Below are 12,897 nucleotides of genomic sequence, written 5' to 3'. Positions count from 1 at the left end.
TTTGTGTGTAAAGTTTTCATCCATGTAGTGAAGCCTATGTTGTCCTTCAGTAAAACTGCACATATTGCTGCTCCTACATAGTACCCCAACAGTGGGTTTATTAACTATGCATAACTAGAATGTGGTCACTTGTAGGGATCGACTTGAAGGCAAAAGTACAGTATGTCTGTACAGAGTCTCAGTCACTCAGTATGATGAGCTAAAGTTCAAGTTCAAGTGGCTTTTATAGTCATTTCAACCATGTACAGTGGCACAGTACAGAGTGAAATGAGACAGCGTTCCTCTGAGACCCTGGTGCTACATATGACATATAACGTGCGGAGGGCGGTGAAAGAGGCGAAGCAGCGCTACGGGAGGAAACTAGAGTCACAACTCCAACAGAGTGACTCTAGGAGCCTGTGGCGGGGACTAAGGACAATAACGGACTATAAAGCACCAACAACCGGTATGACGAACGCGGCCGTGACTCTGGCAGACGAGCTGAACACTTTCTATGCTCGCTTCGAGGCTGCAGCTAAGGTCTCCAACAATGCTAGTGTTAGCGGCGCTAACGGCTGCAGACAGGAAGATACTGCCAGCACCGGAAACGTGCTCGTCATCTCCGAGCATGAAGTAAGGAGAGCCTTCAAGAGAGTGAACACCAGGAAAGCAGCAGGACCAGACGGCATCCCAGGTCGTATCCTAAGAGACTGCGCATACCAGCTAGTTCCTGTGTTCACTGAGATATTCAACATCTCTTTATCTCAGTCGGTGATCCCCACATGCTTCAAAGAGTCCATCATTGTTCCTGTCCCGAAGAAACCCCACCCTGCTTCTCTCAATGACTATCGCCCTGTAGCCCTCACCTCAGTAGTGATGAAGTGCTTTGAACGCCTGGTCAGAGACTTCATCATTTCTTCACTACCAGACACACTGGACCCACTACAGTTCGCTTACCGTCCAAATCGCTCCACAGACGATGCCATCTCTCATCTCCTCCACACATCACTCACTCACTTGGACACTAGAAGGGGGAATTATGTTAAAATGCTCTTCATAGACTACAGCTCTGCATTTAACACCATAATTCCCTCCACACTCACCACCAAGCTGGAGCATCTGGGACTCAGCTCATCTATGTGTCAGTGGATCTCCAACTTCCTAACTGGCAGACCACAGGCAGTAAGGATGGGCGGACATGTCTCAGCCTCCACCACTCTCAGCACTGGAGCCCCCCAGGGGTGTGTTCTGAGCCCCCTGCTGTACTCTTTGTACACATATGACTGTGTGGCCACTACCAGCTCCACCACCATCATCAAGTTTGCTGACGACACCGTCGTGGTGGGCCTGATCTCTGATAACAACGAGACGGCCTACCTGAAGGAGATTAGGAATCTGGAGAACTGGTGCCAGAGGAACAACCTCCTTCTAAACGTCAGTAAGACAAAGGAGCTGATAGTGGACTTCAGCACTAAGCAGGAGAGGAACTACCAGACCCCCGTCATCAACGAGTGCCCAGTGGAGAGAGTGGACAGCTTCAAATACCTCAGAGTTCACATCACGCAGGACCTGTCATGGTCCTGTCACATCAACACCGTGGTGAAAAAGGCCCGACAGCATCTCTACCACCTCAGACGCTTGAGAGACTTCCAACTGCCCTCCAAGGTGCTCAGGAACTTTTACTCGTGCACCATAGAGAGCATCCTGGCGGGAAACATCTTAACCTGGTTCGGGAACAGCACCATGCAGGACAGACGAGCTCTACAGAGGGTTGTGCGGTCAGCTGAGCGCACCATCCGCTCCGAGCTCCCTGACCTGCACTCAATCTACAGCAGGCGGTGCCGGACCAAGGCCAGGAAGATCGTGAAGGACCTCAGCCATCCCAACAACAGACTGTTCTCTCTGTTGAGGTCAGGAAAGCGATTCCGCTCCCTGAAGACCAACACAGAGAGACTGAGGAGGAGCTTCTTCCCGCAGGCGATACGGTCTCTCAATCACACCACCACACAGTACTGACCCACACATACAGTTCTTACACACACACTGGACTTTCTGGACTTTGGTTTTGCACAACACTGGTCACTATATTCTTCATTTCCGGTTAATACTTGTACAGCTGCTGTTATTGTGTATATATTTATTTATATTTAGATTTCTTCATACATTCTTATATAGTTCTATATTGTGTATTTTGTTGTACAGTTATTTTATTTTCAACTTTAATTTATATATTTTATCTTATTCTTCCCAGTTAAATTTACCCTTCATTCTAATTTGTGTTGTACAGTTATTTCATTTTTAACCTTAATTTATATTTTATTCCTTCCTAGTTAAATTTACCCTTTTTATTTTTTCATATTTATTTCCTATCTTATTCATAGCCTTTTCCTTTTTTGTTTTCTTTAGGTCACGAGCAGTTGTCCAAGCATTTCACTACATATCGTACTGTGTATGACTGTGTACGTGACAAATAAAATTTGAATTTGAATTTGAATTTGAACGGACAAACACAGGCCTACGCAAAGTGCAATATATAAAAACAGCAAAAATGAACAAGACAAGACAGTGCAACAATAGACAGAACAGGACGATACAGTGCAATGGAGATGTGTGTGTGTCTGCGTGTGTGTATATGAGTGTGAGATAAAGTGCTTGAGTCCAAGACAACTGGACTTCTTTTAGGCTCTTGAAGACATTTCAACTCTTGTCCATTCTTTTTCAGCTAATAACGCTTAACACGTGAAGTAAAATGTCTTCAAGAATCCCTAGTTGCCTTCAGCTCAAGCTCTTTAAAGCATCTATATGACTCGTCAGTAGACCAAACTGTGTACTAGACACCATCTTCACCGCACCCAATTTAAGAACCCAATGGGTATTGGGGCCGGCCGTGGTTCAGAAGGTGGAGCAGGTCATCTGCTAAAAACCTTGACTCTTCCAACCTGTATTTCAGAGCAAGACACTGAATCCCCAATACATCGAAAGGAGTATGAGCAAGTGAATGCTAGGTCAAAAGTGCGTAGGCATGGAAAAAAAGCACTTGCATGAACTTGTGTGGCTGGGTGAATGATGCTTATTGAAAGTGCTCTGAGTGGAAAAGCACTATATAAGTATCAGTCCAACCCATTCCATCACCAAGGTCATCAGTGGGGACAATGGGGATGCCAGAAGACATCTGGATCCAAACTTCTTGTTCTGTATGGCAGTTACTTTTTTGCCAAAGCAGATGAATTTCCCAGAAAAGAAAAACTGATTATCAAACCTCAGTAATTCAAAGAATGTACAGTTTGACACCTTCTAGTTTTAAAAAAAATCATAGAAAAAAACCATAGACAGATAAAATTTGTTTGTGCATGTTAATCTAGAAGTTCTGAAATTGTATGACACATAAAAAAGTAAAAACAAATCTTTTTTTTGTGTGTGCTCCATCAAATATGCTTAACAAAAACTTGTGTGAAATCACTGAGTGTGAGTGGCACTCACCCTTTAATGCCAGTAATGAGAAAGATGAGGTTGCCATTGATTTTGGTGCAGTTGACAAATTTATCAATATTGCTGGCGTCCACTGTTTGAGCTGACTGCAGGCTTCCTGTTCCTATACCGTCACACACTGAAACAACAAACATCGAAACACACAATTAGTTAAAAATACTACTTAAATGACCATTTTAGCTGCTTTAGCAATGGAGAATTTACCTACTTTAATGCATATCTGAAGTCCCTGTATATTGCAAAGGCCTAATTTTGAGAAATGACCACTGGCCATTTGTCACTGTAATGTTTCATACTCTTTTATGAAAATATGGTCCTGCTTTTGGGTGTGCATGAAAGGCCATGGCCCCTCTCCATGCATTGGAATTCCTTTGATGAAAGCATGGGCCAATCCACAGCCAATTCCTCCCTATAATGAATTCATTACATCTGCATTAATTAGACTTGCGGTCTAGTGTGAGCCAAGTATTTCTGACAGAGGCGGAGGGGATGATGAATAAGGCTGGCATTAAGTGGTGTAACCAGTTTTTGATAGTGATTTATACCAGCCAACGCGATATCTGAAATGTTAATTTGTTATCATTTCCCACAGTTCTTTGGGCTATCCCTCATTAACCCCTCCCTGCTATGTGACGATGTAATCAAGGGATTAGCCAATCAATGGATGCCACAGCCCATACATGGAACCTGAAGAAAAACACTGTTGCCTTGCCTCCGTAAGAGAGAGGTCAGATCAGTTACCTTTGTGAGAACAATGTGATGACGGGGCTAATCCTCTGTATTGAACTGAAGTAATGCTGTTTAATTTCACATTAGCCATTTTAGGCATTTAGCAGACGGTCTTCCAGCAAAATGACTTGTAATTACTGAGCAGGTAGGAGCAGTTTCTCATTATGAGACTATTTTGTGTTAATTACCATGTCGACTGTTGTGGGGATCAAACACGTGACCTTCATTTATGCCATATTTAACTTCCAACAGGATGTAATGAGTATGCACTGGATACACATTGCAGTGATAAGAGAAAATGAGTGTCATGTAGCCAAAGCCCCTTTAATGAAATGCGCAGAGATTAATTTTGCGTTAGGACCTAACTATTAATGTTTGAAATCAACAATATGGAAGGTTTAGAGAAGACTTCATTAATAAAATGAGATAAAGTTTACTGCATTGCTGAGAATGTTACAGATGTGAGCACTGCACGGCGTGGCTCATACAGGAAAGAAGATGTTGATTTTGGAAGGGTCGCTGGAATCAATATCTGAGCTGTAAGTACATTCACGGTAACATAAAAAAAGCTAAGCTGCCTCCCGTGAAAATAAATTACATTTCTTATATAAAGCTTTTTAAGTGATTCCTCTGGGCTCGTGTCGATTTGGTATCATCACTGTTAGCATAAAGCTATTAGATTAAAATGTTTTAACTGCATAAGCTCTTGTACATACAGTAAATGCAGTGCAGTGAGCCTGGTAGCCGTAGAAGCAGGGGGAAAAATGAGAATCAAACTGGATTATCACTTCACTTTGTTTGATTTGCACATTATACCTGTACATTATTGTTATGCTATCATAATAAATAGATAAAAATCTGCTCATTTTCATGGTTTATCCATTCAACAGCACAAATTTGACAGCCTAAACCAAAACTACCCAGGCCAACGGGCAATAAAACACCCCAGGGTGACTTATGAGTTACTCCAAGTGTCAATTAATATGAAACCATGAGAAACCATGAGACAGAAATATACCTTGGCCACACTTTTCAAACATCCATCTTAGGTCTCAGTCACACAGGCTTAGAGACCAGTTGGTGCACTCCTTGATGGCTTGGTGTGTGGTTGTTGGAGGGTGCGAAACCAAAGTCCTCCTTGGGATCACCTTTGTTGAAAGCAGATTGCTGCAGTTGACCATAGTTTGCATGGAAGTTGCAGCATTATATATAAAAACTGTCCAACTGCTGTCCAAGCATGAGCAAAACGAGATCCCCACAAGTAAATGGAAACCCTCTGAGGTCACAGTAAAAGTTGTGTTTCCCTGCTGCCATCAACACATTGCTAAAGCCACAACTTTTACTTTGAAGACAAATGTTCTCATTTTCTGGTTTGGATCAGTTTTCATAGTTTCACTGCTGCTGAGAGAGTAGTTGGTGAGTGTTTGCAGACAAGTTTGCATCTTCCATTGAAACTATGAGCAATCGCAGCATTTTGCTAGTGGTTTTCAGTGTGGTTGCATCACTGACTGGTCTCTATGGCTTCATGATTGGGACATTAGCAATCAGTTTCATAGCAACTGCCAATCTCAAGCAACTACTTGATTGGGGAATTTTTCCCTTGGGATAGAAATATGGTTATTATTTTTTTACTTCTGGCGACTGATTGGGGGAACAGTTGACAAATCATAGACCTGAACCTATTACAGAATAAGCTTTTGAGCAATTAACTGTGGTCGCTTTGCACAACAAAAGCTGAAAAATCTTGCATTACAAGTGCATAGAGAATTTATGACGAACAGCTGCTCTAGCTTCTGTTTTGACTGAAAATGACTGTGTAGGTCAGATCTTGCTCTGTCATTATTTACTCTATGGTCCCTCTTGTGTTTCTCCATACAGGAAATTAAAGATATTCTTGCTGAAATCACCTGGTTTATCCACAGATTTGTATATGCTTTATACCTATAACTTTAGAATTGCAGCTTTTGCTACCTTGTTTTTTTAGAGCCAGAGGGTGGTTTGCTAAGCTATAAGCTAATGTTAGCACTTTTGTCTCCAAAAGGCAATGCAAATTGTTTTGTAACTTTCCTGTTTATGTATTTCCTTTAGGTTTAAGTTTCATTTTGTTTAATTAGTAACTTCCCTGCTAGGTGTATGCTAGGCTTCTACTTCAGTAGTTTGACTCACAGAACTGGTCCACCGTGTTTAACAGGCATGAAACACTTTAATATGACATTCAGCACAAGTTGACTGAAGGAACTATATATTTCGCACTTTATTTTCAGAAATCGCTGCTTGGGTTTACCTTTTGGACAGATGTCTGTGCAAGGGATGCACATTTTAATCCGGTTCTCCTCCACTTCCATCTTGTTGCTGGGACATGCTCTCACACAGGAGCTGTGGTCCACGACAAAGTTATCTGATAGAAAAAGCAGCAAAAATCTGAATTAGAGGACTTCACCAGTCTTTTAGCATACCGCATACAACCCCCTACAGTAAATTTGAAATATAATACTATAAAAATCAAAGCACATTCCTGGAAGGACCCCTCTAATTGTATGAAACTGATTGTATTTTAATCACATTTGTGTAATGATCAAAACTAATGGTCTATATCAATGAGAAACAGTAATGAATTAGCTAAGTACTTGGTTGCAGAAACAGGAAAGCCATACTGTGGTATGATCATCTGATGATCAGTAGAAGTCGAACATGCAGTCTCTTCATGTCACTCAAATTTTAATGCACGTTCGCTGAAATATTTCACTATTAATGACAGAACGAGCTAAGCTTTTTCAGCTGCCAGAAGCTGAAGCAGATGGCATAGCAACTAGCTGATTGAGATACACACTTTATTTATGTTTGATTTATGTTTGAGTAATCTATCTTGACTTGAAATAATTGCCTGGGGTCCAATTTCAGGATTGACAGGGGATAAATGACTCATCAACAGACGCCAGCACAGATTCTAAAAAACAAAAAACAAAGACTTATTTACGAGCGTTATTATCAGCATCTATGTTATTGCGGCGTAGCGTTGTGTAATGGCACACACACCAGATCATTTTGCAGCTGCTTGGATGTCCACTGCGTTCGCTGAGAACTAGGTGCAGACTTACGTGGACATTTCTTGACACAGAAGGCTCCATAGGTGTACTTCGCCCTGGGGTTGTGCTCTAACTGGAAGGACGTCGGGTTGTACACAAAGGGCTGAGGGCACTGGGTCACGCAGGCCCCGCTGTCGTTGAAATTGGTGCAAGCCTGCAGAGGGAATACAACTGCAGTGAGCTAGGTTGAAGGCAAATGGGGAGGGCTGTGATTTTCCTGCATAAGTCACCATGAGCGAAAGAGTATTACAGCAGCATTTCATTTTTACGTGGGATTGCGACATGCGAATCATGCGGCCCTCCTTTGTCTCTTTGAACGCCAAATGGGAGAAAAATTGGAGCCATTGATCCACAGCCATGATGTAAATGGTGAAATGTTTTCCCATAAACCTCTTAAGTGATTTGTCGTCTGTGGCCACAGGCGGAAACAGCAGTAATTGAATTGGATGAGCCTTTCTGTGAATTACAACTACAATATCATCCCTGTCAGCATGTGCAGGGAAGTCATGCACCAGTTTGAGGAAAAAGGTAGAACTTGAGGTGATAAAAGGGATATTAATTATGACACAGAATCCCCAATTTGTCCTTTAAAGAGCGCCGCTGTGGAAGATGTTTACAGCACCATAAAATGACAAACAATTTATCAGCAGGTAAACAAAGTGGATCATTTTCGGGCGGGGAGGATGGCAAACAGATGTTGGACAAAAGATGTGGAATGGGAAGAAGGATGAGTGTAGATAGGATGATTTTCTTTCTTTTTTGGTCACTGTACGTGTGTGTTGAAGGCAGAAATAAAAGAAGTAAAGAGAGTTAAAGAGTGAGAAAGTGTGTGTGTGTGTGTGTGTGTGTGTGTGTGTGTGTGTGTGTGTGTGTGTGTGTGTGTGTGACGTACAAAGCAGTCCGTGTCCTTGGGGCCGGAGCAGCCGCCGGCGCATTCGCGATGGCAGCAGTCGCTGACGTAAGGCCCGAAGCATCGACCGTCACACTGCTCTGCACACACCGTTTTTGTCACTGCAACGGAAGTGGAAAGACTGAATTTTAAAGGTCTGGCACACACACACACAGACACGCACACACATCTACATACATTCACACTCATAAAGAGAGACAATACCACCACGCTCAACCTTCCTCTCTAGTCACAACTGCTCACAGTCGCATGTAGGCAGGAAGAAATTTGGGGCTTCAGCAACCTAAAGGTCAGCCAAGTTGGTTTGCGACCACAGAGTCACTGCCTAGAAAGCACAGACGTACTTTAAAAACATGAAGCACTGTCTTCTGTCTCAAGAACCTCCTTGGAAACCCTTGAAGAGGACTCTTCTCCTCTAACTGCTCTGAAGCTTCAGCTCAGAGACCGAACAGCTGAAAATAGTGTTTGACAGCATCCAGGAATGAATCTAAGGGGGAGCTTTGCTTGTGGAAACCCAGTTGGTTTTCCCTAGATACATAAAGTTTGGAAAAAATTAACTGAATCTCACAGATTCGCCATATCAGTGTTTATACAATGGGTGCTTTCAGCCAAGCGAGTCAATTGGCCAAAGACGCTGTCCAACTGTTCTGATTCCCAGAAAGCCTGGCTTTACTCGCTGATATGCCAACTTTTGCAGTAACCAGGGAAATATTTACTGCCATTCCAGTTTCTTCTCTGTATTTTATTTCAACTAGTTTAACGGGAGCTGTGTAAGTATCATTAGTAATGTGTGGCTTGTCCCCATTTCATCAGCCAACATTTCTGATAAAGGACAGTCTCCCACACTGTATTGATAAAGAAGGATATAAACCAGCCAGAGAGTCAGCAGGAGCTTGAAGCCCAGGCATTAAAAACTGCTGTGCTCACTCTGTGCTGAGTTGCGAACATAATGATGCAGTAGTGAAAAAAAAAACCAAGCCTCTGTAATCTATTAGTCTGTTAGTTTAAGAAAAACAAGCCAGAGCCTCTGTAAGTCTTTCCATGAGGGGAACATCCTGTAATTATATGAACGACAAACATTTCTCTAGTTAAACTCCTTCCTTTGGTATCTCATTTTTTTCCTTTTATTTGTTATGTGCCAAGTATTGCTACACGGTGATGAACAGTTATTTCCTACCTATAATTAATAATACATTTTCTAGATATTGGCTATAAGCTTGGTGTCCAACTTTAATAAAAATGAGAAGAAAAAGAAAAAAATAGGATAGTCCTCATGAAGCTTAAAAAGCAAATCTATCCCAAAGCAGATTACTGGAGATTACAGATTATTTTAAAGCAGATTTTACAGTATCATTAATTTTCTCCTGCCAGTCAGTAAAAACAAGGGGTCACTTGGCCTTAAACTAATAAGTGATTTAAAAGAATTTCATTAGCCTACTTCTCAGTATTTATGTTGAGTTCTGCTATTGCACTTTGCATAAATAGATTTTGAAAAACTTTTTCAGTTGTAAAATGAATTATTGTTTGTGTGGGTTGTACTTTTTTTTTCTTTTTAAATGAAATGACTTATGCTAGGCAAATGAGTCGTAGGTTGGTTAGCATAGCTTACTGGCATAACACTAGACTGTCTATATCTGAAGTGAAAAGAATATCCTGGTTGTTCCTAGCTTAGCCCTGCAAAATCAGAGAGAAATAATGTCTTCAAACAACATTTCATAACTGTAAGATTAAGAACATCGATATTAGGCCCCAAGCCTTTGCATTGCAGGGTAAGGTTAGCCTAGCTTAGCCAATAAACTGCTAGATTTCACAGTCTAAATTTTCACTAAAATGAACATAACACATTTAAACTTCACAAACTGACCTTTTCACACTTCCACAAATCTAATGATATACTTTATATGTGTTTGAATGCATTGGATCTAGAACACTATTAGCCTGTCTTAGGGAATAACTAGCTTGGTTTTGTCCAAATTGCCAAAAATACATATAGGCACATCTAAAACACCATTACCATGATGAAACTTGGTTCATTAAAGGGCTCAGTTAACATCTAAAATGTTCAAGTTCATAAGAGTACAACTAGAAAAAGACTTGTTTGGAAGCATTTTCAGGAGAAAGCCTCTGCTTTCTAAAAACAACAACAACATAGCAGTAAAGCTAAGTGCAAAGTTGCAAGTGAACAAACTACAAGACTTCTGGAACAATGTCCTTCGCACAGACGATAGCAAAATGGAGATGTTTGGTCATGACACACAAAACCAAATATAGCATATCAGCACAAACACATATCAGCTGATTGATGGTGGGGTAATGATTCAGGCTTATTTTGCAGCCACAGGACCTGGGCACCTTAAAGTCATTGAATCCACCATGTACTACCAAAGTACTCTTGCGTCAAATGTGAGTCCAACAACTTAAATTTACTTCAAACTGGCTCATATAATGGGAGAATGACCCAAAGCAAAGCAGCAAATTTACAACAGAATGGCTGAAAAAGATAAAAACTAAGGTGCTGCAACGGCCCCGTGAACTGAACTGAAGCAACATTGTAGAGAAGAGTGGGTAACAATTCATCCAAAATGATGAGACTGATAAAGTCATAGAGAAAAGTATTACTTCAAGTTACTGCAGCTAAAGGTGGTTCTGCGAGCTCCTGAATCATGAGATGTACCCCAGAGGGCCACGTAATGTGAAAACGTTCTTTTTCACATGACTGTCTCTCTCTGTGCATAGCTATTTGACACCACTCTTAACTTCAATACATGTAGCACTGGTCCACAGTGTTACCTTTACAATAAAGGGTGTAGCTTTGGAGTTGTGTTATCAGAATGGGATTTATAACTTGGCACCATAGACAAATGGAAAATTGAGCTTTCAATATAAGTAATTATTGTGAAAAAGTTTTCCAGCCCAAAGGATGATGTTTGTCTAACCAGCAAGTTCAGGGATTGTTGGCCAAGTTGATCCACCCCTTATTTGCAGGGTAAAAGTCTTCTGATTGACATTAAACTACCCAACACCTAATGTGGACTTTAGTTGGCCTTATCCGCAAAGAAGTAAAGCTACACATGCATGTGATATCAGTAAAGGGCAATAGGAAAGAATTTTTAATTTTATACTGGGAAAGCAATACATTACATCACGTGTGAATCAGCGTTTTGAGGTGGGACTGCGATAGTGCACTCACAAGTTTGACACTGGTCCTCCTGATGGCCCCAGCAGCGTCCGTTGCATGAGCGATGACAGCGTCTGCCTGCAAAAGACACCGTACATCAGAGAACTCTCTGCAAACTTTAGACGTAGTTTTGACACAAACACACATTAAAGACACTGCCCCCACACACATCAAACACCTAATCGTTCGCTCGTGCATGCCCTTAAAACTGCTTGACTAATGACAGTGACAGAACTGTCGAATCTCCTCCGCTCATCCAACAATAGATTTCAAGTCACTGGCGACTCATGGCCTGTGAGAAACATGAGCATGAAAGACAGGCTTCTTCTCCCTTCCGTCAAGAGCTAGCAGGCAAAGTGGGACCTGACAGAGCATTCACAGCCTTCATCTCCCTGTGGCCCATCATCAAGACTTAATTGACTATGGGTTAATTACAGAGTAAGTGGAATAGTGAGGCAGATTGTCACCCGGCCCCTTCAACCACTCCCACTGTGGGGTTGTTAATGTTAAATACTAACTACAACTTGGCAAAGGGCCTCAATTTGGCAACCTCCACTCCCACAAACTCTCTTGTCATTTTTGGCCCACCTCCTCTGTTCTTTGTTTCTTTTCATCCCCTTCCTCCTACATCAGTGGCATCTCATCAATAAAATAGCAACGTTTCACGCACATTGTACTTGTACAGTGTCTTCCCCAACCTTTATTGTCTAGAAACAGGCTTTGCATGATGTCCTGATCCCTGCTCATGCTAGTCAGATTGTATTCTGTTCATTCTGCAAAGTGTAAAAAAAAGGTCATAACGCCTTTTCATTTGCCCCATTGTCTATGTCTTTGCTACCACTCGGTGCCACAGCTGTCCCCATTGTTCACCCTGACACGTTTTGATACAGAGACCCTGAAGAAACTGCTTTCCATCCCTCAAAATGAGCAAAAGGCTTGTCCATAAATGCGCAGAAAAGTTTGAAAGAGTTGTCTTTAGCAGCCAGTTCCTCTGACAGAATGTCCGCCGGATACTGACGCCTGTTATGGCCAAAGCAGAGGGAGCTGAGGGACAGCCGGGACCACAAAGGGGGTGAGGCGGTTGGGTAACAAGGGAAGTGGGCAGCTTCAAACCAGCTGTCAGATTCACTGAGATTTAAAAAGACCACAGCAGACAGCAGCTCCATGGGCCTTGCTGCAAAGTCGTTAACATACCACTACAATAGAAAGGTTCACGCGCTGATCTAACACTATGTGATTTTGCTTCCAAATGACCGCCAGGCAAACAGAATGAGGATAGGGCGTGATTGCTGCTGGATGTGTGTGTGTGTGTTTCTACAGTATGTTGGAATGTGCCACTTTAACATTTCACTGACGATACTTTAAAGGGCACCTATTACATTCATATCTTGCTCCACATTTTTATTCTTGGACTCTAGTAGAGAAGCTTTGCATGATTCACAGTTAAAATGAACCTTAGGTATCTTATACTGGGCCTTAGTGCAACTGCCTGTTAGTTCATTTACTGCTTGAAACAGTCCTATTTC

At 41.8% G+C, this 12,897-nt stretch overlaps 1 protein-coding gene across 3 annotated transcripts in view; it reads right to left on the bottom strand.

Annotated features, from left to right (window-relative positions):
• The window catches only part of LOC101467929 (receptor tyrosine-protein kinase erbB-4), a 377,596-nt gene that overhangs the window by 104,789 nt on the left and 259,910 nt on the right, over window positions 1–12,897 (bottom strand). For all 3 annotated transcript variants that reach the window (XM_023153471.3, XM_004562566.4, XM_014409895.4), the window contains exons 5-9: window positions 11,384–11,449; window positions 8,176–8,294; window positions 7,296–7,437; window positions 6,482–6,595; window positions 3,460–3,586 (exon numbers count right to left, since the gene is read on the bottom strand). In XM_023153471.3, the coding sequence (XP_023009239.1) occupies window positions 3,460–3,586; window positions 6,482–6,595; window positions 7,296–7,437; window positions 8,176–8,294; window positions 11,384–11,449 (568 nt within the window). The remainder of the gene's footprint in view (window positions 1–3,459; window positions 3,587–6,481; window positions 6,596–7,295; window positions 7,438–8,175; window positions 8,295–11,383; window positions 11,450–12,897) is intronic.

This window comes from Maylandia zebra, linkage group LG23 (assembly GCF_041146795.1).
Source record: "Maylandia zebra isolate NMK-2024a linkage group LG23, Mzebra_GT3a, whole genome shotgun sequence".
Lineage (NCBI taxonomy): Eukaryota > Metazoa > Chordata > Actinopteri > Cichliformes > Cichlidae > Maylandia > Maylandia zebra.
The sequence above is the reverse complement of the archived record's forward strand: the minus strand, read 5'-3'. Positions and strand labels throughout refer to the sequence as shown.